This window comes from Phacochoerus africanus, chromosome 3 (assembly GCF_016906955.1).
Source record: "Phacochoerus africanus isolate WHEZ1 chromosome 3, ROS_Pafr_v1, whole genome shotgun sequence".
In the NCBI taxonomy this organism is placed as follows: domain Eukaryota; kingdom Metazoa; phylum Chordata; class Mammalia; order Artiodactyla; family Suidae; genus Phacochoerus; species Phacochoerus africanus.
This window is the reverse complement of record NC_062546.1, coordinates 12411633-12438590: the sequence shown is the minus strand read 5'-3', so window position 1 is coordinate 12438590 and position 26958 is coordinate 12411633. Positions and strand designations below refer to the sequence as shown.

Here is a 26958-nt window from a genome sequence, read left to right as displayed (position 1 = left end):
AAATCACACTTCTCTTATTAAGGAGGTGAGAGGATGACTGCTAGGTGGGCATCTAACTGCCACACTGACTCTTTGTGGGTTTTTTTGCTTTTTTTAGGCCTTTTCGGGGGGTGGGGGGAGCGCACTTGTGGCATATGAAGGTTCCCAGGCTAGGGGTCTCATCAGAGCTACAGCTGCTGGCTACAGCCACAGCCGCACCAGATCTGAGCCACGTCTGTGACCTACACCACAGCTCACGGCAACGCCAGATCCTTAACCCACTGAGTGAGGCCAGGAATCGAACCTACAACCTCATGGTTCCTAGTCGGATTCATTTCTGCTGAGCCATGACTGGAACTCCCACACTGACTCTTCTATTATTTTTTCTTTTTGTTGTCTCTGATTTTTTTTCTCTCATGCTTTTTTTTTTTTTTTTTAATTTTTTTAATTTTCCCACTGTACAGCAAGGGGGTCAGGTTATCCTTACATGTATACATTACAATTACATTTTTTTTCCCCCACCCTTTGTTCTGTTGCAACATGAGTATCTAGACAAAGTTCTCAATGCTACTCAGCAGGATCTCCTTGTAAATCTATTCTAAGTTGTGTCTGATAAGCCCAAGCTCCCCATCCCTCCCACTCCCTCCCCCTCCCATCAGGCAGCCACAAGTCTCTTCTCCAAGTCCATGATTTTCTTTTCTGAGGAGATGTTCATTTGTGCTGGATATTAGATTCCAGTTATAAGTGATATCATATGGTATTTGTCTTTCTGGCTCATTTCACTCAGTATGAGATTCTCTAGTTCCATCCATGTTGCTGCAAATGGCATTATGGCATTCTTTTTTATGGCTGAGTAGTATGCCATTGTGTATATATACCACATCTTCCGAATCCAATCATCTGTTGATGGACATTTGGGTTGTTTCCATGTCTTGGCTATTGTGAATAGTGCTGCAATGAACATGCGGGTGCATGTGTCTCTTTTAAGTAGAGTTTTGCCCGGATAGATGCCCAAGAGGGGATTGTGGGGTCATATGGAAGTTCTATGTATAGATTTCTAAGGTATCACCAAACTGTTCTCCATAGTGGCTGTACCAGTTTACATTCCCACCAGCAGTGCAGGAGGGTTCCCTTTTCTCCACACCCCCTCCAGCACTTGTTATCTGTGGATTTATTAATGATGGCCATTCTGACTGGTGTGAGGTGATATCTCATGGTAGTTTTGATTTGCATTTCTCTTATAACCAGCGATGTTGAGCATTTTTTCATGTGTTTGTTGGCCATCTGTATATCTTCTTTGGAGAAAACTCTATTCAGGTCTTTTGCCCATTTTTCCATTGGTTGATTGGCTTTTTTGCTATTGGGTTGTATAAGTTGCTTATATATTCTAGAGATTAAGCCCTTGTCCGTTGCATCATTTGAAACTATTTTCTCCCATTCTGTAAGTTGTCTTTTTGTTTTCTTTTTGGTTTCCTTTGCTGTGCAAAAGCTTTTCAGTTTGATGAGGTCCCATGGGTTTATTTTTGCTCTCATTTCTATTGCTTTGGGAGACTGACCTGAGAAAATATTCATGATGTTGATGTCAGAGAGTGTTTTGCCTGTGTTTTCTTCTAGGAGTTTGATGGTGTCCTGTCGTATATTTAAGTCTTTCAGCCATTTTGAGTTTATTTTCGTGCATGGTGTGAGGGTGTGTTCTAGTTTCATTGCTTTGCATGCAGCTCGTCCAGGTTTCCCAGCAATGCTTGCTGAATAGACTTTCTTTTTCCCATTTTATGTTCTTGCCTCCCTTGTCAAAGATTAATTGACCATAGGTGTCAGGGTTTATTTCCGGATTCTCTATTCTGTTCCATTGGTCTGTCTGTCTGTTTTGATAACCAGTACCACGCTGTTTTGATGGCTTTGTAGTATTTCTTGAAGTCTGGGAGAGTTATGCCTCCTGCTTGGTTTTTGTTTCTCAGGATTGCTTTGGCGATTCTGGGTCTTTTGTGGTTCCATATAAATGTTTGGATTGTTTGTTCTAGTTCTGTGAAAAATGTCATGGGTAATTTGATAGGGGTTGCATTGAATCTATAGATTGCTTTGGGTAGTATGGCCATTTTTACAATATTGATTTTCCCAATCCAGGAACATGGAATATCTTTCCATTTCTTTACATCTTCTTTGATTTCTTTTAATGCCATTTCTAAGCTGTGAGCTGTATTCATTTTATCTCTCCACTGCCCATCGTGCAGATGACACGGCTGCGCCATTCCTTCCTCAGGTCTCCCACCATCCGGGACATGGTGATCCGCTGCATCGCCCAGATGGTGAACTCCCAGGCTGCCAACATCCGCTCGGGCTGGAAGAACATCTTCGCTGTGTTCCACCAGGCAGCCTCGGACCATGATGGGAACATCGTGGAGCTCGCCTTCCAGACCACAGGTCACATCGTCAGTGCGTGTCTCTTTTCTCCTCCTGACTGATGTCCCACATGGCAGGTCTAGAGGCGTCACCACTTATTTCCCACCTGTTTTACTCCCCAAAGGGGCTTCCTTGTTGTAGCTACCCTGTGATGTAATCACGTGCCAGGTGGCTCCCCGGGCTCCTAACCACATGCTCGGCAGCCCCAGGAAGGAAACCCAGTCAACCCTGGTTAGGTGCAGATTCCACAGTTGTAAATTCATCAACTCAGTAAAATTTATACGTGACCCCCAACCAACATTCCTGGCCCTTTTGTGGTCATTTGCTGACACGGGCAGGCACAGAGCAGGGAAATGCTCACCACCCAAGGCTCACATTCCCAGCTGAGGTTGCACACGGCCTTAATGTCTCACCTCTCTTACTAGCAATAAATAAGTATCCTTTCTGTGGTAAAAATTTCCTGCCACGTTTTTGGCATCTTTATCCTAGTTGATGACTTCGTCGTTGAACCTGGCCCGTAGCACGGTGCTGAGGAGCTGGCCCATGCCCCTAAGGGCCGGACGGCTCTGTGGACTTAGGGAGAAAATGTGTGATTTCGAGAGCCTTGGTTTGGACGCATGAGTTGTGTTGCTGTTGGCCATGAGTTCAATGTTAACAAATCATTAAAGTGTATTAAATGAATTGCCTTCAAACAGAAACACAAATAAAACAAGGATATATGTGCGTAGGTTGATGAAAGTGGTGTAACCAGAGGCTCGCAGGAACCTAGCTCCCTAGTTCCCTGGGAGTGATGGTTCAGTATTTGCTAATTCATGGTTCTCAGTGACTTTGTAGAACACAAGTGGCGTGAGTAACAAGAACTGACTGCCATCATCCCTCTGTATCTGTGGGAGGGTGGCTCCAGGACCCTCTCAGATACCAAAATCCAGGGATGCTCAGGCCCGAACGTGAAACGGCATAGTGTTGGCGTGTCACCTACGCACGTCCTCCTGTGTACTGCACATCACGTCCAGGTTACTCATGACCCATAATACGGCATAAGGCTCTGTAAATCGTTGCCAGCTCGCAGCAAATTCGAGTTGCTTTTTGGAGCTTTCTGGAATTTTTTTCCCCGAGCATTTTTGAATTTGGGGTTAGGTTGAACCCACCAAGGTGGGTACCATATTTCCCCCTGTTTTACTGCAGAGGACACTGAGGCACAGAAAAGTCAAGTAGGACAGCTTGTCTTAAGCGGTGCAGCTAGGAGGTGGTGGAACCGGACTGAGCGCAGGCAGCCCAGCCCAGAGCCAGTGTGGTGTCCCTCCACTGCACTGACCTCAGGTCCTCGGTCCTGCCTGTCGTCACATCACAAGGTGTTTACTGGCCTCAGTCTCTGTGGAAGTTGGAAGATGTTGCGTCACCTTTGATTTTTTGAGGTCTTTTAACTTGTAAACTTCTTGCCACTCATGTTCCTCTTAGGTGGTATTTGTAGGATTTTGAAAACCTTCCATTTCTAAGTTGCCTGTCACCTTTAGCTCACTGACCTGCTTTATCTCCCTTTGTCTTCCCAAGGTTCCAGCGAGGCAGCACGAGGTGTGGTCTCAGGGTGGAAACGGCCGAGAAGTTAGGGGCTGTGTCAGAATCACAGAACTGGGGCCAAAGCTTTGCTCAGGGTTCAGCTTCCGTCAGGCGGGCCCTGTGGGCCAACTGCACACACACATATCCACGTTTATACTCTACAGAGTTCCGCATGCTCCATCCTAAAGCGGACACCTTGGCCTCCCAGTGAAGCTTGGCTTTCTTTCGCTGTCCTCTCTCACTTCCTTAGGGACACTTCTCAGAAAGAACCTCTCTTTGCAGTTCCTGTTGTGGCGCAGCAGAAACAAATCCAACTAGCAACCATGAGGTTGTAGGTTCGATTCCTGGCCTCACTCAGTGGGTTAAGGATCCAGTGTTGCCGTGAGCTGTGGTGTAGGTTGCAGACTCGGCTCGGATCTGGTGCAGCTGTGGCTGTGGCATAGGCCAGCAGCTGTAGCTCCAATTCGATCCCTAGCCTGGGACCCTCCATATGCTGCGAGTGTGGCCCTAAAAAGCAAAAAAGAAAAGAAAAGAGAGGACCTCTCTAAAGAGTCTCTCCATCTCTACTAACCTCTTCTGTCTTCTGTCCCCTGACCCAGCACTCACTCTGCCCAAGAAGGTTTTCCATATCTACTGATTTAGGTGATTATTGTCCATCTTGCCCATTGGAGCAAAGGCAGGAAATCTGATTAGTCATCTCTTTGTCCCAAGGACCCAGACTATGGTTTGCATGTAGTTGGCGTGCAATAAATGTTTGTCGAATGAATGAATATTTGTGTCTTTACATTGTTGTTTGAGCTCAGGAACCGGTGTAGTTTTGCCCAGGCTGTACTCTGTGTATTCATTCCTGGATAATTTAATAAGAAACTCTGTCTTCCAGAGACCCTGGCATGCTTTTCTTAGATTTTCACAAAAGTAATTATCTCTGGCATGTGTTTGTTTACCCCCCATTTCTAAATCCTGGTCTTACAGTAAATGTGCCTTTGTTTCCCCAGCAACTATTTTCCAGCACCATTTCCCTGCTGCCATCGATTCCTTTCAAGATGCTGTCAAGTGCTTGTCGGAGTTTGCCTGCAATGCTGCCTTCCCTGACACCAGCATGGAAGCCATCCGGCTCATCCGCTTCTGTGGGAAATACGTCTCCGAGAGGCCTCGGGTATGTTCCCCTCTCCTCGCTCATTTGGGCAGTGAGGGGAAAAGGAGCCTTGGTCAAGAACCCTTGCTCCTGGCAAAGAGCTTTCTAGCTACTCTTTTAGAAATGCACATTTCCCCTCAATTTCAGTGTTTATTTCAAACTGCTGCTATCACAGGGGTCGTACTTTTTCTGTTATTTTGTATGTGTGAAATTACTTTATTCATACTGAGCTTTAATATGGTGTTCTACAAATCATTTTTGTAGAAGGTAATAGTAATTTAGCTGAGAATTTTGACAAAGATGAAGAAGCTGGACATTTCTGTTTAGAAGAAAACAAAGCTCCCTTTAGGAAATGACATTATGCCATTGTGATGTGGCTGAGAAACCACACTTTAAAGTCACCTTTTATTTCTCCCAAGAAAGTTTGAGGTTTTTCTTTAGGGCCCCACCCAAGGCATATGGAGGTTCCCAGGCTAGGGGTTGAATCAGAGCTGTAGCTGCCAGCCTATGCCAGAGCCACAGCAACACAGGGTCCAAGCCACATCTGCCACCTATACCACAGGATATAAGGATCGGCAATGCCAGATCCTTAACCCACTGAGCAAGGCCAGGGATTGAACCCATGTCCTCATGGATACTAATCGGGTTCATTAACCACTGAGCCATGATGGGAACTCCAGGTTTTTCTGTTATGTTGCACCTTCCTAAAGAAGCCTGCATGTGGAGTTCCCGTTGTGGCTCAGTGGTTAACGAACCCGACTAGTATCCATGAGGACGTAGGTTTGACCCCTGGCCTTGTTCAGTGGGTTAAGGATCCCGGGTTGCCGTGGCTGTGGTGTAGGTTGCAGATGTGGCTTGGATCTGGTGTTGCTGTGGCTGTGGTATAGGCCAGCAGCTTAGCTACAGCTCCGATTCAACCCCTAGCCTGGGAACTTCCATATGCCACAGGTGTGGCCCTAAAAAGACAAAAATTAAATAAATAAATAAATAACCAAGCAAGCAAGCCTGCTTGGTTCAACTGCCAGTCTCAAAACACCTGAAACCAGGTAGAAACAGGCACAGCTAGACTGATGGCCTATCTAGATGTCTTTTGAAGCACTCTTCACAGCAGTGTAAACCCCTGAGATGATGCGTCTGCTCCCTACAGCAGCTCACTGAGATGTGATGGTAACGAGAGTGATGGAGCACTCACTTCATGTCAGGCAACGGTCTAGACATTTTCTGTGTATGGATTCATTTAATCCCCACATGAGGCCTCTGAGAAGGGTAGTTATATCCCCATTGTACAGGGAAGTTAACCGAAGCACAGAGAGAAGTTGCCTAACCTTAAATAACCATAGTTGATTAAAAAAGTTCCATTACAACAGATCACATGACTTCAGAAGTGGTTATAGAGCAGAGATCCCAGAGATAGGGCAGAAAGCGGGCCGTCACCTCTAGACTATGGGAAGACTGCCAGCTCCTGGCTACATGACCGTGGGCAGCTTATCTAACCTCTTGGGGCCTCAGTTAGTGCATCCATAAAATGGGACCATTATTTCTACCTGCTTCATGAAATTGTATCATTAATCCCTGTAGAGCACCTTCACAGTTCCTGACCCAGAGCAAGCACTTAGTAAATCTTAGCTGCTTCTGCTGTATTGTTTTAAGTAATATGTATTACAGTATTAGAGTAACATCATTCCAGAAAGACCCAAGGTAGTGAATTATCCTGGATATTTTGCTATCACCATTTGACCTTTATTGCTTTTGTTTTTTTTAAGGCCACAACGTGGCATGTGAAAGTTTCCAGGCTAGGGTTTGAATTGGAGCTGCAGCTGCCAGCCTACGCCACAGCAACAGAAACTCCAGATCTGCCCCAGCTTGTGGCAACACCAGATCCTTAACCCACTGATTAAACCCGTGTCCTCATGGATACCAGTCAGGTTCTTAACTCACTGAGCCACAACAGGAACTCTCCTTTATTGCTTTTCTTAATGTAACACCTCCTGCCTCCAGGACTTGTGTGATCTGCTCCATTTAACTTACACTAAGATCTACGTAGGTTCATGGGAAAACTGCTCATGTGCCCTTGGGACAGGCTTGCCTCTGTCTTCCCAGGCTTTCCCATCACAGCCTTGCTGAATGGATGTTTTTTGGCAAGGAAAATGTGCAGACCTTTAATCCCCATGTAGTTCTGTTTCACTTTCTTCCTTCCTCTAGCCTGGTCTACCTCTGAGAGTGATTCTCATTGTAGGTCCTGCAAGAATACACAAGTGACGACATGAATGTGGCTCCTGGTGACAGGGTCTGGGTCCGAGGCTGGTTCCCCATCCTCTTTGAGCTCTCCTGCATCATTAATAGATGCAAGCTGGATGTCCGGACAAGGTAGCTGTGTCCCCAGCGGGCCCCCTTCCTTTGGTCGCTGAATCAGCCTCCGTGGCCTGCTCCCCGCCCCTGCACTCCCGCTCGCTGCTGTCCTCTTCCCCCACCCATTCCCTCTGCCCACCTGCCTTGTTTCCTCCAGGGGACTCACGGTCATGTTCGAGATCATGAAGAGCTACGGCCACACCTTTGAAAAGCACTGGTGGCAAGACCTGTTCAGAATCGTGTTCAGGATTTTTGACAATATGAAACTCCCTGAGCAACAGTCAGAGGTGATGACCCTGGGGATGTGGGGGAAGAGCCCTTCTGACCTCTGTCTGCCTCTGGGCTTGCATCATCATCCATGGCGTCTTAAACACTAAGTCTTAAATTCTAAGCCATGTCAGATGTGTTTTGAAAATACAGACCCTCTTGCAGGCCCTCTTGTGCCAGTATCAAGTAGTACGAAGAAACTCTCCCCATCGGGGAAGAGTAAGAGGAAGTAAATCACCAGTCTGCCCACTCGACCCTCGGGCGTTGGACTTGGTCAGTTTAGTAGGACCTCACTGGTCCTCTTACTTATTTCATTTGTATCAATTGGAGATAATGTCTGCAAATATTAGGCCTTTTTTTAAAAAGATGCTTGATGCCTCTGGGTGTCTTTTGTTATTTCTCCCCTCAGGGAGGGGTCAGGAGGGGACCCCTATCCTAAAATTTTTGGAGGGGATTGTAATTTTTTTACTTTGTTTTAGGAGCAATGTTCCCTCCCTCCCCCAATGTAAAAACAGCATGTGCTTGATGAAGAATATTAGGAGTATACAGAAAATTTGTAATTTTCCCAGTCAGAAATTGGAGTTGTTGTGGCAGTCTTCTACATGGTTCAGATATGATTACGGTTATATACAGATACAGTTCTCTAATCTTATTAAAGTAATTTAAAATTTTCTTCATTATTAACAAAAAACAGGAAAACAAAGGAAAAAAAATTAAACACTCACAGTTTGTCTTCCCATCAACGGTGCACAAGTGTTCCCTTTCCTCACATCCTCCCCAGCATTGGTTATGCTGGATCCTTAACCCACTAAGCAAGGCCAGGGATCAAACCTGCAACCTCATGGTTCCTAGTCAGATTTGTTAACTACTGAGCCATGATGGGAACTCCCCTCTCATCTTTTTGATGATGGCGTGAAATAATATCTCATTGTGGTTACGATTTGCATTTGTCTGAGGGTTAGTGGTATTGAACGCTTTGTCTTGTATCTGTTGGCCATTTATATTTATATATCTTCTTTGGAAAAATGTCTACCTAACTTTTTTTTTTTTTTTTTTGCTTTTTAGGGCCGTACCCAGGATATATGGAGATTCCCGGGCTAGGGGTCAAATTGGAGCTACAGCTGTCGGCCTACACCATAGCCACAGCAGTGTGGGATCCGAGCCATGTCTGTGACCCATACCACAGCTCACAGCCACGCCAGATCACCGACCCACTGAGCAAGGCAGGGATTAAACCCGAATCCTTATGGATACCAGTCGGATTCGTTTCTGCTGTGCCACGACAGGAACTCCCTAAACATCATTTTTAATATTTAAATTTTTGATGTAAATATTTAGCATAATCTCCTATTCATCTTTTCCAAATCATTAAAAATTTTTGGAAGTCTCACTTTGAATGGCTCTTTAATATTCTGTCATTTGGATGTAGTCAGTTGCCACATTACTGAGCATTAGTTTATGTCTGTGTTTATAGTATATAAATACCAGTGTATTATTCATAAACCTTCACCCACAGATCTTTGATTAGTTCTTTAGGGCCCATTTCTGGAAGTAGTGTTACTGCATCAGTGGGTGTGGAAATTTCTAAGACCGTGGATACCTGCTGCCAAATTGCTTTTCAGAATGTTTTTGCCAGTGCTATGTGAGAATGCCTGTCCCCCTGCAGAGAGAGTGGCTTTTAAATATTATCCTTTAATTGTTTTTCCAGAAATCTGAGTGGATGACAACGACTTGCAATCATGCACTTTATGCTGTTTGTGACGTATTTACCCAGTTCTACGAAGCTCTGAATGAAGTTCTTCTCTCTGATATATTTGCACAGTTGCAGTGGTGTGTAAAACAAGGTACTCTTTCTGTGGTTAGGGATCATTTTTCTTGACATAGTTCTTAATGAGTTTTTTTTCAATATTTATAAGTACGGATATAATGCCAAGGAGAACATTGTATAATTTAATTGGTAAAAATGAGTATTTTTTTTATTTAATTAGAACGTAAAAACAATCTCTCCGTCAAGTCAGTTTATAATGCATTTCTTTTGGAGTTCCCATCATGGCACAGTGGAAACGAATCCGACGAGGAACCATGAGGTTGCGGGTTTGATCCCTGGCCTTGCTCAGTGGGTTAAGGATCCAGCGTTGCTGTGAGCTGTGGTGTAGGTCGCAGACACAACTCAGATCCCTTGCTGCTGTGGCCGTGGCGTAGGCTGGCTTTTTTTTTTTTTTTGTCTTTTTGTGTGTGTGTGTGTGTGTGCCTTTTTCTTTTTTGTGTGCCTTTTTTTGGTCCTTTTTTTTTTGCCTGCCGTAGCAGCCCAAGAAAATGGCAAAAAGACAAAAAAAAAAAGGTTGATACTGACATAAAAATTGGAAATATAATGTATGAGTGACTTGCTTTTAGAAACACTGGTCTAATATTTTCCATCCTCCTTTACCATATCTCATACAAGGAGTCAGTTAATTAAGTAGTAAAATGTAGACGTCCCATTAATTTTACCTTTTTTTGTATTTGTGTGGTTTTTAGAGCTGCGCTTGTGGCATATGGATGTTCCCAGGCTAGGGGTTGAATCAGAGCTGTAGCTGCTGGCCTGCACCGCAGCCACAGCAACTCGGGACCCGAGCCGAGCAGCTCTCGGCAACACCAGATCCTTAACCCACTGAGCGAGGCCAGGGATCAAACCTACATCCTCATGGTTCCTAGTAGATTGGTTAACCGCTGAGCCACGATGGGAACTCTGTAACTTTACCTCTTTGTAGCCCACTTAAACTAACAATGTGTATACCATCTATAGCAGTTCTTCATTATAGCAAGCCCACCAGTTGTATAGTCTTCACCTCAAGATGTGAGGCATCAGCAGTCAGATTGGCATCTAAACAGCACTTAAAGTTTAATGACATATCTTGCTTTGTTTTGCAGATAATGAGCAGTTGGCTCGATCAGGTACAAATTGCTTAGAAAATTTAGTAATATCCAATGGAGAGAAGTTCAGTCCTGCCGTCTGGGATGAAACATGCAATTGTATGTTGGATATTTTCAAAACAACCATCCCACACATGTGAGTGTTAATTTGATTACTGCTGTTGATTTCTATATCCGGGGGCTATTTTAAAGCTGTGGGTTGCCCTTCACATTGACCATTTCCCTTCTTTTGTGTTTCTTTAAGTTTGCTGACATGGAGACCTATAGGAATGGAGGAAGATTCATCAGAAAAACATCTGGTAGGATTTTTTTTTTTCAGTTGTCTTTTCCCTGATCACATATTACTGTAAAAAATGAAGCAGCGCAGTTTGTGCTTTTCGTTTTTTTGTTTTTTCTTTTCTTTTTTAAGGCCGCACCCACGGCGTATGGAGGTTCCCAGGTAGGGGTCCAGCTGGAGCTGAAGCCCCCGGCCTACACCACAGCCACAGCAACTTGGAATCCGAGCCGAGTCTGTGACCTACACCACAGTTCACAGCAACACCAGATCCTTAACCCACTGAGCAAAGCCAGGGATCGAACCCACATCCTCATGGATACTAATTGGGTTCATTAACCACTGAGCCACAACAGGAACTCCAGTTTGTGTTTTTCTGATGGGAAGTAAGTGAAAAAGACAAGATCTAAACACTGTATGTATTCATTAACTTATTTTTTAGGAAGTCCAAAAAAGTATTAAGGAAATAAGTCCCTTCACTCAATAAAAAACAGACAGTATTTCTAGTTTTTTCTTTATGTGACTGAGCACCCACAACCCACGTCTTTAGAATTTGGGCTCACTTTGTACATAGTGTACTACTTAACACTGTTGTGGGCATTTTTCCGTATTCTTCAATATTTTCTGAGAGCAGCCTCATCAGTGGCTGCACATCATTATCCTGTATTTCAGGAAGTCTCCCTTGGTGGACTCTGATGTCATTTCTGGTGTTTCAGGGTTAAAAACTTTGCTTTGGTATAATTCTCCTTATTTATTGCCCTCCCCTATGAAGAGTGCTTTCATCTCTCCCAATGAAATAGCAGTGGGCTTTTTGTGCATAAGGCCCCATAAATCAAGTATCACTTTAAAATACTTTGGTTTGGAGTTCTCATTGTGGCTCAGTGGTAACAAACCTGACTAGTATCTGTAAGGATGCGGGTTTGATCCTTGGCCTCACTCACTGGGTTACGGATCTGAATCTGGCATTGCCTTGAGCTGCAGCATAAGTCACAAATGCAGCTCAGATCCCATGTTGCCATGGCTGTGGCGTAGGCCGGCAGCTGCAACTCTGATTGGACCCCTAGCCTGGGAAACTCCGTATGCCACAGGTGTGGCCCTCAAAGGCAAAAAAAGAAAAAAAATTATCATACTCACCTATAATATGTAGAGAAGTTGTCTAGGTTGGAATAGGAAAATGTGAAGTTTTATGGAGTTCCCGTCATGGCACAGCTGAAACAAATCCAACTGGGAACCATAAGGTTGCAGGTTCAATCCCTGGCTCCGCTCAGTGGGTCAATGATCTGGAGTTGTCATGAGCTGTGGTGTAGGTTGCAGACGTGCCTCGGATCCTGTGTTGCTATGGCTGTGGTGTAGGCTGGCAGCTGTAGCTCTGATTGGACCCCTAGCCTGGGAACCTCCATATGCCGAGGGTGCGGCCCTAAAAAGACAAAAAAGAAAAGAAAATGTGAAATTTTAATGGGCGGGAGAAATCATTAAAATATGAAATCCCTCCCACGCAGCCTCTGAGAGGCACTACATTGTGCTTCCAGCGGAGTAAGAGTCTTAAATTCAAGTTGGGCCAGCAGTGCTGAAACAGCACATTTCTGCCCAGGTACTGAATTGTGGACAGAGAAATGAACGTGGTGTTTCTCTCTGGTTTACTTTTAGGATGTGGATCTGGACCGCCAGTCTTTAAGCAGCATAGATAAAAATGCCTCTGAGAGAGGCCAGAGCCAACTCTCTAATCCAACCGATGACAGCTGGAAAGCTAGACCATATGCAAGTAAGGCCACTTTTTTTAAATTGTTTTAAATAGATAACACATTCTCATGATTCAGATGTTCAGAAGGGTAAACAAGATATAAGCCTTTCTTTCACTCCTGGGCCTCGGTCTGCCAGTCCCTTCCCTGTGGCACCAGTTTCTATATAACTTTCTAGAGACATTTTGCTCATATGCAAGCAAATGCTTATTCATATACACAAACACACATATAGATGTGTATGAATTCTTCTCCACTCCTTTGTATACAAATTATAGAATACTCTGCATTATTCTTTTTTCACTTAATACAGCTTAGAGATTATTCAAAATCAGTACCCAAAGAGCTCTCGCACTCTTAGGCTGTCGTATACTGCCCCACGTTGTAGATGTACTATTATTTGCTTAATTGGGTTCCTACCAGTGGCCTTTTATGTTATTCTCAGACTTTCTGTTATAAACAACATAGCATCAAATCACCTAATACATGTGTTGTGAGTTTATATGTACAGCGAATTCCCAGAAATAGGATTTCTAGGTTAAAAGAGAAGTGCATTTACTATTTTGACCGAAAATTCCAGATTGCTGCCTATTAAGGCTGCACCTATTTACATGATCTTTGGAAACACTGAGGTGATATTTGGTATCTTTTGAGTAGTTTTAAGTTTGCAGTTTTCTAATTATGAGTAAAACTGAGCAGTTTCATGTGTTTAAGAACCATTTCTATTTTCTTTTCTGTGAGCTATCTGTTCATCATCTTTGCTCATTACGTATTGATTGTTGATCTTTCTTTTATTGGTTGGCAAGGGGCTCTTTATGTGTTAGAGATCCCTTTTCTGGATATGAGTTTCAGATTACTTAAATTTATCTCACAATGTTGCTTATGGTGTGTATTACGCCTGTCATGGAAAAAAAAAGGTCTCACACAGTTATGCGAGCCAGACACTGTACTCTGGCCTGTGCGTGCTTGCACGTGCTCCTTCCTCTCGCTGTTTGAGGGCTGCTCTTAGGTCTGAGTGCCCTGGGACCTCAGTGCCGCAGCTTGCCAATATACAGTAGACTTGGGACATGGACATTTTTGGCTGCCTGAGAAGTTTTAACTTTCCTGGTGTTGGTCTGGTCTTTTGCACGTTGTGGTCCCCATTATTTTTCTTCATAGCACTTTCTCCCTCTTCTTGCCGTACCAGGCTGTAGGTGTTAGCGCTCACATTATCTTCCGAAGCAGCACATTAGACAAAGCCCTGTGTGGTCCCCATTATCTTTTGAAGGCATGAAAAAGAACCACCCTGGGAATCCATTAAAGAGACACCAAACTGGAGACTGACAGGCTGTTTCCTTGGTGTCTGCAGCACAGCCAGTGTCTCTCCCCGACCCAGGCAGAGGGCGAGCTGTTTCCTCATCAGCCCCAGATAAAGGGCTTGGCTTGTGTGGGAGGAGCAAGTGGACATTTCTTTAAATGGAACTACTGAGTGCAGCAGGGGGCCTGGAGGCCCCTGCCGTCCCTCCAAGGAGCAGCGCTTTGCTTCTCCCAGTCTCCCAGCTCCGTCTCCCTTCCAGGCACGAGCTCAGTGAACAGAGCAGCAGGCAGAATTTCTTACACCACTTGTATTGTTTTCTTTCCTTCTTTTTGTTTTTCGTCCAAGATGGTGTCTTTGGATTGGCATAAGTTAGATGTACATCTGTTGCAATTCCACTCTATATTTTTTCAATTAAAACTAATTCTGCATGGAGAATTTTTGTATGTCTGTATAATTTCACAGCCAGTTTCAGATGCTTGAAGCCGACCCGACTCCTTGTGTTTCTTTAGCATTTATTTATTTAATATTTTCAGTGTTCTGATTCCATAACACCAAGTTGAAAAGGAAGCCCTGCTTTTATTACAGTCACATCAGCCAACACTTAGGAAGTGCCAGACATGGGCTGTCCCTGAGCCCAGGGATTAAGAAGATGAGACATTAGTCAGAGGCTAGTCATTAGGCAGAAACCACACCAATAATTTGAACAGGGAAAACTCCGCACAAAGAATTGTTAACTAGTCAAAGATGGCTAACCACGGAAAGCGCTAGGAGGAGACACTTGAAGGATATGGAAGCAGAAGTGGAAAGCCACCTCCAGGGCAGACAGAAAGCAATCCAGGAACCAGGAACTTAAATCAGCCGTACCCAGTTCCCCTGCCCTCAAGGCTGAGACTCAGCCCTTTGTAGGATCCAGCTACTGCAGGAACTTGTAGCCTTCCCATGGGCTGAGCACAGTCCAGAGCTGGTCTGTAGGGGTGACCCTTTGGGCAGCCGAGAAGCATGTTGGAGGACAGGGACCTGCACGGCCGACCCCTCCTCCGCTTCAGGTCTCTGCTCAGAGAGCATGTTGCAGAGACTTTTCCTGACAGCTTGTTAAACTGGCAACCCCACCTCGACACCTTCCCTACTGTATCCCCATACCCTCCCCGAGTCCTCATCGTTTGATGTGCTATAGCCTGTGCTTGCATGACTTGGTCACTGTTTCTCTGTGCATGGGAGCAAGGGTTTTTGTCCAGCTTATTCGCTGTCACGTCACAGCCTCAAGAACGTGCCTGGCACATAGTGGGGAGCTCAGTGAATGCAGTACAGGCTGAATCATTATTAGGGTTAATCTTTATCATCTAATATAGATCAGAAACTGTTTGCCAGCCTCCTCATCAAGTGTGTGGTCCAGTTGGAATTGATACAGACCATTGACAACATCGTGTTCTACCCTGCAACGAGCAAAAAGGAAGATGCCGAGCACCTGGTTGCTGCCCAGGTGAGAGCGGGCCTGGGGAAGGGCATCCTTGTCCATGGGGAGGTTGCTTGGATGCAGTGGTGCTGGAGCCGGCTCGGACTGCCTCTCAAGAGCCCGTCCTGCTCATTCTTCCCAGCCCTGCGTTCATTGACCGTACTGGTAACTTAAAATTGGCCATGATGAGAGCATGTATACCACAGAAATCAGCCAACACTCAAAACAGGCGTTCTGTTTTCTTCTTCCCTGGAGAGCCAGTTTACCAGCATACCACCACTCAGATTCCACACCCCACCTCAGTGCTCCGCAAGAAGTGTTACTGGAGTTCCCATTGTAGCACAGTGGAAACAAATCCGACTAGGAACCATGAGGTTTTGGCTTCGATTCCTGGCCTTGCTCGGTGGGTTAAGGATCCGGCGTTGCCTTGAGCTGTGATGTAGGTCGCGGAGGAGGCTCGGATCCCATGTTGCTGTGGCTCTGGTGTAGGCCGGCAGCCATGGCTCTGATTGGACCCCTAGCCTGGGAACATCCATATGCCGCAGGTGCGGCCATAAAAAGCAAAAAAAAAAAAAAAAAAAGGCTAAAGAAGTGTTATTGGAGTTCTCCTGTGGTGCAGCGGGTTACAGATCCAGTGTTGTCACTACAGTGGCTCTGGTCACTGCTGTGGCATAGGTTTGATTTCTAGCCCAGGAACTTCCACATGCTGCAGGCATGGCCAAATAACGAAAGAATGAAAAGTGTTATTAACCACAATTCCTTATAATTGGTATACAGTTTAACCACAGATAACTGAGAGGAAAAATAGTGGCTAAAGGTAGCAGGCATTCACTTTTCTGTTTTATATATGCAAGCTTTTATGTATACAGTCAGTTTGGAACAATTTAGAGTCCAAAAGTTGGATAGTAAGCTTACACCACGAGTTGCAGACCTAAGTGCCTTGGGGGCCAGTAGATGCCGTGTGTGCGGCAGGGGGTATGGGACTGTGGGGAACCACAGAGCCTCAGCCTGTCGGACGCTGTGCCACCTCCTGGCTCCAGTGGCGAGTTGCTGTCAGGTGGGTCAAGCCGTGATGGGCTCCCAGTTTTTTAAGAGGACCCAGACCATGATTTTTATATAGGAAATCTCTTTATTAAATACTGGAATTATTAACCAACAGAATACATCTGTGGGCCAGATCCAGCCCAAAGGCTGTCCTTTTTGTTTTTTCTTGTTTTGTTTTTTAAGTATGTAGTTCACTGGTTTTAGTATATTCACAAAGTTGTGCAAACATCCCCACTGTCTAACTCCAGAATTTTTTTTTCTTTTTTTGCCTTTTAGGGCTGCACTTGCAACATGTGGAGGTTCCCAGGCTAGGGGCTGAATCACAGCCGCCACTGCCAGCCTACACCACAGCCACGGCAACTCCAGATCCCAGCCACGTCTGTGACCTTTACCACAGCTCACAGCAATGCTGAATCCTTAATCCACTGAACAAGGCCAGGGATCGACCCCGCATCTTCATGGATCCTAGTTGGGTTCATTTCCACTGAGCCACAATGGGAACTCCCTAATTCCAAAATATTTTTATCACTATAAAAGTGAATGCCCTGGAGTTCCTGTCATGGCTTAGCAGTAACAAACCCGATTATGATCCATGAGGATGCGGGTTCAATCCCTGGCCTTGCTCAGTGGGTTAAGGATCTGGCATTACAGTGAGCTGTGGTATAGGTCTCAGATGCGCTTGGATGCCACGTTGCTGTGGCTGTGGCGTAGGCTGGCAGCTGAAGCTCTGATTCAGCCCCTAACCTGGGACCTTCCATATGCCATGGGTGCAACCCTAAAAAGACAAAAAAAAAAGTGAACGCCCTAACCATCAGTGTCACTCTCCACTCCCTCCTTACCTCAGCCCTTGGCAACCACTAATCTATTGTCTGTCTCTATGGATGTGCCTAATCCAGATATCTCATATTAATGAAATCATATAATTTGTAAGCTTTTGTGTCTGGCTTCTTTCACCTAGCACAGTGTTTTCTAGGTTCATTCATGTTGTAGCCTGTCTCAGTACTACTTTATTTTTTGTGTGGCTGAATAATGTTCCTTTGTATGGCTGTACCCCATTTTGTTTTTCCACTCATCAGTTGATAGACGTTTGAGTGGCTTCCATTGTCTGGCTCTTGTGAACAATGCTGCTGCATTTTTATACAAATTTTAATGTGCACATATGCAGTGAAAGCAGTACCAACCAAACTGAAGCTTTGGCCGGCAGAGCCTGCCATCGAGCAAGAGCTCAAGCTGTCCTGCCGCCAGTGAGCAGCATCTAAATGGGAAGCCGTTTGGGGTATTGTGGAATGGAGCACACCTTACAGAGAGGGGGTTTTGGGAGAGGTATGATACCACAGCGTCCAAAACCATTCCGTCTTCTTTCCTTCGCTCTCCCATCCTCCCCTCTCTAGCAAGACACGCTGGATGCGGATATCCACATAGAGACAGAGGACCAGGGCATGTATAAGTGCATGTCTTCCCAGCACCTCTTCAAGCTGTTGGACTGCTTGCAGGAGTCCCATTCATTCTCAAAGGCCTTCAATTCCAACTATGAGCAGCGGACCGTCCTGTGGCGAGCAGGTGAGGCGGCTACGCAGCAGATGGGACAGGTGGTCACACTGGTCACTGTCCTCAAGCCTTAAAGCCTTCGGCAAACTCCTGGCACAGTGTCCATAGCTGGAATAACTTAGCGGAGGTTTTCATGCTTGAGGAAGAAAGAAGGGAAATTTCATTCCCATACCAGGAATATTGCCTAGCACATGGGAGAATCTCAGTAAGTATTTGAAGGAAAAGCAAACTGAGAGTTTCATGGATCTAGCAAGTCAAATTTTACATTGGGTTAAAGGCATATAGATTAATATGATGATATAAAAAGTATGGTAGAGTAAAAGAAACAGAAGCATTCATACATTTTCTGAGTTTTTTTTTTTTTTTTCTTTCTCACACCTTCACAAATAAATACATAAATCCTGCAGGTGAATGATGTATCTGTATGCATGTGTGTGTGTGTGTATGTTTGTGCACCCGTGTGCACTTGTAGACACACATATGTATGCGGGGATGATGGCAGGAGTCTTATTTCATGAACTTTGCACAAAAGTGATACTTTATATAATTTTTGTAATGTTACCACTGCTTTAATTTTCTACCCAAAAGCCTATTTTAACCCATAATTTTAAAATGTTATTTTGCTCTATGGCTTTAAAATATCTAGGTGTTTAACGTCTTTGCCTATAATAAAGTTTTACTTGTAAGGGTGGGTTACATATCTCTATGGATGTCTGGTATTGTTTTAAGAAAATGTGTTCTTATATGTGCTTTGTGAAAAAAATCAAGCAACTTAGAAACATGCTATAATTCTTAAGAGCTGTTACACGTGAGAAGATGAAACGATCAGAGTCTAAATGGAGAACAGCTCAGGCTGTTGAGGAGCAAAGTGTATCTTATATGGAGGTTGAGATATCAGGGCTGCTTTTGTCTGATATCGAAGTTGAGCCATATTAAGAATGTGAGATGGGAGTTTCCTGGTGGCTTAGTGGGTTAGGGGCCTGGTATTGTCACTACAGTGGCTCCAGTCAGTGCTGTGCCATGGGTTCAGTCCCTGGAACTTCCACATGCCGCAGGCGCAGCCAAAAAAAAAGAAAGCAATGTGAGATGCTTCAGTATTTCCTAACGTAGCTAGATTAGGTTCCCACATGATTTCTGAGCCTTGCTCTGGAATCGTGCACCGTTTACATGACTGTCTGATCTCTAGGTTTTAAGGGCAAGTCTAAACCCAATCTTCTAAAACAAGAAACCAGCAGCCTGGCCTGTTGTTTGAGGATCCTCTTTCGAATGTATGTCGATGAAAACCGCAGGGATTCCTGGGAGGAAATACAGCAGCGACTTTTAACGTAAGATTAGTTTCTGATTAAATTTCTTACCTGTCGTGCACAAGATACTTCACCACAGTACTGAGATTTGAAAAGAGTAGGAGAAAAATACCTACATGCTGATGCCCTCACAAATTTATTTGGTGACTCTTCTGTTTCACTTTTCTAGTGCCCTGAAGAGGGCAGGGCTTCATTTCTTTGATTCGTTAAGTTTCTTGAGGCCCAGAAACCTGGGCAGTGGAAGGTTGTCTGAGCTCAGAGCTGGCGCCTCTGGCGTGAAGTCCTGACCAGGGCCTCTTTAGAGCACCATCAGCTCTAACGTCCCACCATTCCTTCTTTTCAAGAGGAACAGATTAGAATTGTGGGTACCAGGATGTACTTTATGTGGAGACGCGGCAACGGGCAGACAGTGGATGCCAGTGAGAGAGCCGCCTACAGAAAAGTAGATCTTTGCCGCCCAGTTTCTTAGGCAACTGTGGACAAGATGCTGTGTCTAAGCCTCCTTTCCCTCCTTTAATATTTGAAAACATTACCATGTGGTGTTGGCAGCCGTGCAATAAAACATGAGTGCACTCTCCTGCACCACTATACCGAGTGTATAGCAAGCGCTTGGGTCCTTCTGGAAACCAGGTGACATTACACATCAAGAGCTTGGGTCAGTAATTCCACCGCCATGGAATCAGGATTCCCACACAGAATACTCATGGCAGACTTGCTTATAAGGAGAGCGAATTTTAAATAGGTCAACTGTGGAATGGATAACTACATTATGGTATATTCTACGATTGTATATTATGCAGCCATTAAAAGTTAAGTTTTTAAAAAATAACTTTCCTCAATGTGGGTACCTGTTCGTAATTCAAGTTTCACCATAAAAAAGCAGGACATAAGGCCATATATACTTGTGATTTTTTTAGCAATGTTTTTTAAAACAAATCACAGACAGGAGTTCCCTGGTGGCTCAGTGGGTTAAGGATCTGGCGTTGTCACTGCTGTAGCATAGGTTAGCTCCCTGGCCCAGGAACATCCGCATGCCAGGTATGCAGCAAAAAAAAAGAATATAGAGGAGTTCCCGTCGTGGCACAGTGGTTAACGAATCCAACTAGGAACCATGAGGTTGTGGGTTCGATCCCTGCCCTTGCTCAGTGGGTTAAGGATCTGGCGTTGCCGTGAGCTGTGGTGTAGGTCGCAGACGCGGCTTGGATCCCGCATTGCTGTGGTTCAGGCGTAGGCTGGCAGGTACAGCTCCGATTTGACCCCTAGCCTGGGAACCGCCATATGCCTTGGGAGCGGCCCAAGAAATGGCAAAAAGACAAAAAAAAAAAAAAAAGAATATAGAGTCCTCCAGGGCAGCAGAATGTGAAGTTCATCTTTTGTTTGGCCTTCCTCCTCTCTGACTTTTCCAGTGTATGCAGTGAGGCTCTTGCTTATTTCATCACCGTGAATTCCGAAAGCCATCGGGAGGCCTGGACCAGTCTCCTGCTGTTACTTCTAACGAAAACCCTCAAAATAAATGATGAAAAGGTACCAACAAGTAACCTCTGATGTTTCCACTGGGATATAAGTTAGGGTTGGCTTTTTACTCAGAGTTTGAAGTAACTACGTTCTCCGTTCTTCCAAGGATGGTTCTGAATGCATTGGGGAGAGGTCAGTTCTTTACAGACAGTGGAAGCCTGAGGTTATTGGGGCTTTTTCTCTCAAAGAACCCAGTTGAGAAAGGCCTGAAACAGCTACAGTGATTTCCAGTGTGGCTTTGTTGGAAAAGAGGGTAGAGATTGTGAGACACTGGTTTAGAACTGGAGACTTGGTTTACTAGAATGAAGGTGGACTTTGGGAACAAGGCTGTTCCCAAGTAATTTGCTTTTGAAGCTGAATATAATTAAAAGAAGTTTTAATTGGCAGATTTTTTTTGCAACCAGCTTGATAATAGCGAGAAAGACCAACATTACAAGTAGTTCCAGGATGAGATGAATACTTTTGAAAAAATAATACCAAAAAGTAGTTCTGTGTTTAATTTTCTCTCTCTCTCTCTCCTATCAAGTTCAAAGCACATGCTTCAATGTACTACCCCTACTTGTGTGAAATTATGCAGTTTGACCTGATTCCTGAGCTCCGAGCGGTTCTGCGGAAGTTCTTCCTGAGGATAGGTGTTGTGTATAAGATCTGGATTCCAGAAGAGCCATCACAAGTACCAGGGACCCTGTCACCAATCTGGTAGCGCTGGCCCCTGCGGGCCACGGCTGCAGCTCTGCAGAACTGTCACCCTGCCACATCTGTCTGGCACACCCCGAGAAGGGTCAGACTATAGAAAGTCGGCATCTTGGAGCTCAGGCTGGCCTGGATAAAAATGGTTCCATCCAAGTTCCTGACTGAGGCGTTGTGGTATTTTGTTAAAGTGTTGCGTACCCAGTTATCACAGTGGGTGAGGAGTCCGTCTCATTTCTGTCATTCCATTTTACCAACTGAACTGTCAATTTCTGTCATTGCACACGCTGTCATTTTCAAGCAAAGTCCCACGATTGGCCGTACGTAAATGTTCTGTCAGAGGAGGTCACTCTCCTTGAAAATACTGAACTTAGCTGTGTAGGTTCGTGATTATTAGCAAGTATGTTAATAAAATCTCTTGTAAGGGCTAAGTGCCACCTAAAATATGCTGGGTGTTTTTGTTGTTTTGAGTGTGCTGCAGAAGTTTGAGTGTTTTTGTCAGTTGTGAGTCAGCTATAGTTATTATTAGTTTGGGGAAAAGTAGGGAAAAGAGGGTTGATTTTTCGTTGGTTTTTTTTTTTTTTGGTTGATGTCTGTGATTTTTTAACAGCATTTTACAAAAAAATATCTTACTGAGGGTTTGATTGAAAGCAGTGTTTTGTGATTAAGTTAGACTTAAGAGCTTGCAAGGTTTTAAAAAAAAAAAATGTAGCGCCTCCTGGCTCTCCCTGTTTTAGTAACATGGGGAGAAAAGTCTGTAGGAAAAAGGAAACAATTGAATGAAGATGATTATTAGTGTTCTTTGAAGTATTTGTGGAGGGGTATTAAATTAAAATTTCCAGAATACATTGTCCATCTAATATATGAAGTAGTAACAAAAATGACATTGTAATTTAAGAGAATTAATTTGTTTGAGTAAACCTTTTATTTTTACCTCAGAAGAGTGAGTGTACCAATTGTTAGTATGCTTGCTCAGCACAGTCCCCATGGGACAGAGATGGGGACCGTGCTTGAGAAGAGTGGCTCCTGTGAACCTTCCCAGCTACATGTCACCAGTTGAACCTGAGTGGACCTGTGCTTTCATGGGGCCAGCACAGCTGACCGTGGCCCTGGCGGGAGGTGGCATGTGTTCAGTGTTTCCGTTAGTTTGAGCCTAGGAGCCGAGTTCTTTGGAAGGATTAGATTCTGGGGTCCTTATTATGTTAATGATGGTGCAATACTCTTACTGCAGTAGAACCGAATTCTGGTGCAGCTTATGAAAAAGCGGGCAGCCCACGCCTATGGCCCAAAGCCTGCAAGCAGTATATTTGGGAGCTTAATTTTTTCTGAGTCATTGAGAAAGAACACACACTTCATCTCTGCCCGCTCATCCACAGCTCCCTCCCGAGAGCAGCACTCAGCATTAGAAGCGTTACAGTTACTAAAACATTCAGACTGCTACCTACGCCCTGTAGTCCTGCAAATTGGGTTGTATTGATGTCAACTCTGGTGCCTTAGAAGTTAGTAAAGTTGGGAAACTATCGAAAAAAAATCGAATCTTTTTTCTTTATAGAGAAGGATTTCTGGTGCTTTTGTTTACTAAGAGACCGATTTCTTAACATTTTTTGTGCTGTAACAGCCTTGAGAAATGTTTGGTTTTGGCCAGCAGTACTCTGTCACTTTTTTCTTTCCCCAAATGTGTTTTAATTTCTCTACCAAAGAAATAAAGAGCAGGTTTAGGTTTTTACATTATTTACGTACATGAGAGAAGAGAGGCTGTGGAATTAGCTGGAAGGGACCCTGGGGGAGTGTCCTACTGTGAATGGAGAATGCTAGGATGTTGGCCATCCTGGTCCTGGAATCCCTTACCTCTTCGCTCCGCAGCATGAAGCCTGCCTTCTGAGCCTGACTTGCTGGTAGCTGGTACTGTGGTTCCTCACAGCCTCAGCACGTCAGTCGTCTCTGTTGATGCTGGCATTGAAGATACAAATGGGGAGCATGCAGGTTGGTTCATACATTTTCTGTACAGCTGCATCCTTAGGGGGAGATTTTTTTCCTTCCCTTCTGCGATGCTCATGTGACTGGAAGACTTGGCCTGTGTGTTCCAGCCTTCTCTTTCATTTTTGCCTCCTCTCGCGGAGCAGGAAATATGTAAGCACACTTTGTGACTTGCTAAAATCTTGAGGTTTGAATTTCTTTTCAGCTGTGTTTTTGAAAAGATGTGGGTTTTGGAATGAGGCGTTTTTTGAAATGTACCAGCGTGGATCTTTGGAAAACTGGGTGTAAAACCATTTAGGGTAAGTTTTCTTATTGGTGATCCGTGACATACAGAGGAAATCCTTTACCTCCGGTAATAAGCCATTCAGCCTAAATTCTATTCTGTGAATACATCTATCTTAGCTCATGGTAAATGTGGCTTGTCCCGCCCAAACCCTAGTGAAAGGGGTGTGTGTAAATCCACGGCACCAGGCCAGGCGCCGTTCATTAACACGGTTACGGAGAAGAGCAAAGCGTTTCCAAGGTCTTATTTCTTTCTCAGAATGCTTTAAGTGTTGATTACATACGCTGGGTCTCTAGAGAAGTTTTTATTTGTTACAACACTGCTGCTTTGAGCAATTCTGTTTTTCCTCATTGTCCTTTAGGGAGATCACCAGCTTTGGCATCTTAACAACAAACGGTGGACGGGGGATTTTATTCCTAATATGCATCTTTAGAATCAAGTACACCTCTTCCCTGTTATTCCTTATAACCAAAGAACATACCTTATGGAAATTGTATCATAATATCTGGAAACAACATTTTCCTCTGAGAGGTGACTTTTGTACAAAATGCAAAAAAAAAAAAAAAAATCCTCACCTTTCCTGCTTTTTTGTTGATTATGGCTGTACATGTAGTGGTCTTTACAGTCCTTAAAGGAACCTACTGACAAATGCAAGTGTGATCATCTCGTTCAAACGTTTGTTGTTACGATGCGCATGGATATGAGTTTAAACAGAAGCTGGATCCATCATCCTGCATTTTCTGAATTCTGTTTCAGTATTTGTGTTGAAGTAGACCTAGTTTGAACTCATGCGAAATCCCGAAGTTTTGCTGTCAGCAGCTTTGCAGTTGGGGAAACAAAGAAACCAAAGCTGAATATTTAAAAGAATGACTGGATGGAAATCCTTGCTCTCAAAAAAAGACACTCATCAAAGTGTAGTTTTTCTCAGTGTTCTAATTTTTTTAAATGTTCGTCTGCATATTTGCATCAGCTATTTCTTTATGTGCAAAATGTATGTTTCACCTTAAAAATGCCTACAAGTTAGTCAGTAGCTACTTTTGTTTAATCTATACATGATGATTAAGTGCATTTAATATTGGTAATTTAATGAAAAGCATTCCTTGCCCAATGGATGTATACATTTTTGAAAGAATAAGCAGAATTATATAATATGAAATGCTATGTAAAGTTTTCTATGTAAAAATATTATGTATAATACTGTTAAAATAAATATCCCATGCTTTAATCAGGTGTTAAATCAATAAAGTTTTAAAAAGTAAATCTGCTTTTAATGTAGTAATTAATATGTATCAAGCCATAGTTTTGGTTTAATTTGTTCTTTTTTGGGGGGTTACCTTTTTAAAAAGTTTTATTGGGATTTAGCTGATTTTCAGTGTTCAGTTTTATTGGGATTTAGCTGATTTTAGCTTCAGATTTACAGCCAAATGAACCAGTTATAGACATAGCCATTCTTTTTCTGTTTTTGTCTTTTTTGGGTGGAGGGGGGCAACCTACGGCATATGGAGGTTCCCAGGCTAGGGATCGAATCAGAGCCACAGCTGCTGGCCTACACCACAGGCACAGCAGCAGTGGATCCGAGCTGCATCCATGACCTACACCACAGCTCACAGCAGTATCAGGTCCTTAACCCACTGATTGAGGCCAGGGATTGAACCCGTGTCGGATACTAGTTGGATTTGTTAACCTCTGAGCCACGGTGGGAACTCCAACACATCCATTCTTTTGTTCCACATGGGGTGTTACAGAACGTCGAGTAGACCTCCCTGTGCTGTACAGTAAGTCCTTGTGGTGACCTGGTCATACACACCAGTATGTGTGTGCCCATCCCACCCTCCCAGCTTATCCCTCCTCCCCACCCCCCACGGTTTAGTGTATTCTCTGGTAACTGTGATTCTGAACTCTTTGTTTCTGTCTCATAAATGGGTCCTTTTGTGTCATTTTTTATTAGATTCCACACATAAGTGGTATCATATGATTTTGTGTTAGTCTGACAGACTTCACTTAGTATAATGATAGGTTACTTTGTTCTTGTGGCAGGTACAAGCTTGTAGTTCCCAATTGGCGGTAAAATTTGGCCTTGATATTTAACTGGTATAATTATTAATGGGAGAATATTAATTGTGGGTTTTAATTTTTTTAAGTAAAATTTCCCTCTTTCACCTTCCTCCCCCTCGTGAATATTGTTCTGAGGTCATGAGAAGATTCTTAAAGAATCTCATTAATTAGTCCGAAGAGTGGGTTAGTCCCAGGAGAAGACAGAACTCCCCTCCTGCCGGCATTGAGAGCAGGACTGCGGAGGAAGACGGACAGGTTATCAGCTGGGCACTGCGTGGGGGGATGCTTCTGAGGCTCACCCAGGCAACCAGCGTCCAGGAGACAGTGGGCTCTGTGCTTGTCTTTACTGCCTCCAAATGCAGGATCCATTCTTTCCGAAATATCTAAAGTTGTAAACCGGGATTGTTCTTCAAATATTCCGCAGCTGAAATTGATTCATACACAGTCATCATTATTAATTTGTTAATTCACTGGAGTTAAACGTCTGTCTGTAGTACCACATTTCAGGTGTTTCCAAGGAAGAACAAAGGAACAGCCCCTTCTTTTGAAAAGGTTTACTAAAGAGTCTTTGTTTCTTCAGAGCAGATAGTGTCTGAGTTTTATCTAAAGCAGTCATTTTTGAGCGTTCCCTGGTGGTGCAGCAGGTTAAGGATCCAGCATTATCGATGCTGTAGCTCTGGTTTCAGCTGTGGCTCGGGTTTGATCCCTGACCCGGGAATTTCCACATGCTTCAGGCAAGGCCAGAAAAAAGAAAACAGAGCAGTGGTTTTCTTTTTCTTTTCAGGGCCACACCTGTGACATATGGACATTCCCAGGCTAGGGGTCGAATCAGAGCTACAGCACAGCTACACCTACACCACAGCTCACAGCATTGCTAGATCCTTAACACACCGAGCAAAGTGAGGGATTGAACCAGCATCCTCATGGATTAAAATCAGGTTCTTAACCCGCTGAGCCACAGTGAGAACTCCCAGAGCAGTGGCTTTCAATTCTGCCCCCATGGAACACTGGGGACACTTGGCAATGTCTGAAGACATTTTTGGTATCACAACTGGCAGGGGTGCTCCTGGCATTTAGTGAGTAGAGGGCAGACATGCTGCTAAGCAGCCCCCCACCCCTGCCCCACAAGGAATCACCGAGCCCCAATGTCAATAATGTCTCTTCTGCTTACCTAGGCAG

At 44.2% G+C, this 26958-nt stretch overlaps 1 protein-coding gene across 4 annotated transcripts in view; it reads left to right on the top strand.

The window, feature by feature from the left end:
• The window catches only part of ARFGEF2 (ADP ribosylation factor guanine nucleotide exchange factor 2), a 100435-nt gene extending 75451 nt beyond the window's left edge, over positions 1 to 24984 (top strand). For 3 of the 4 annotated variants that reach the window (XM_047770915.1, XM_047770916.1, XM_047770917.1), the window contains 13 exons: positions 2240 to 2412; positions 4932 to 5092; positions 7308 to 7438; positions 7578 to 7707; positions 9396 to 9531; positions 10598 to 10736; positions 10845 to 10899; positions 12522 to 12636; positions 15260 to 15390; positions 17799 to 17967; positions 19142 to 19280; positions 20666 to 20783; positions 21301 to 24984. In XM_047770915.1, coding sequence (XP_047626871.1) covers positions 2240 to 2412; positions 4932 to 5092; positions 7308 to 7438; positions 7578 to 7707; positions 9396 to 9531; positions 10598 to 10736; positions 10845 to 10899; positions 12522 to 12636; positions 15260 to 15390; positions 17799 to 17967; positions 19142 to 19280; positions 20666 to 20783; positions 21301 to 21477 — 1774 coding nt within the window. In that variant the 3' untranslated portion in view covers positions 21478 to 24984. The other variant, XM_047770918.1, reaches the window with a different exon arrangement.
• The last annotated feature ends 1974 nt before the right edge of the window (positions 24985 to 26958 follow it).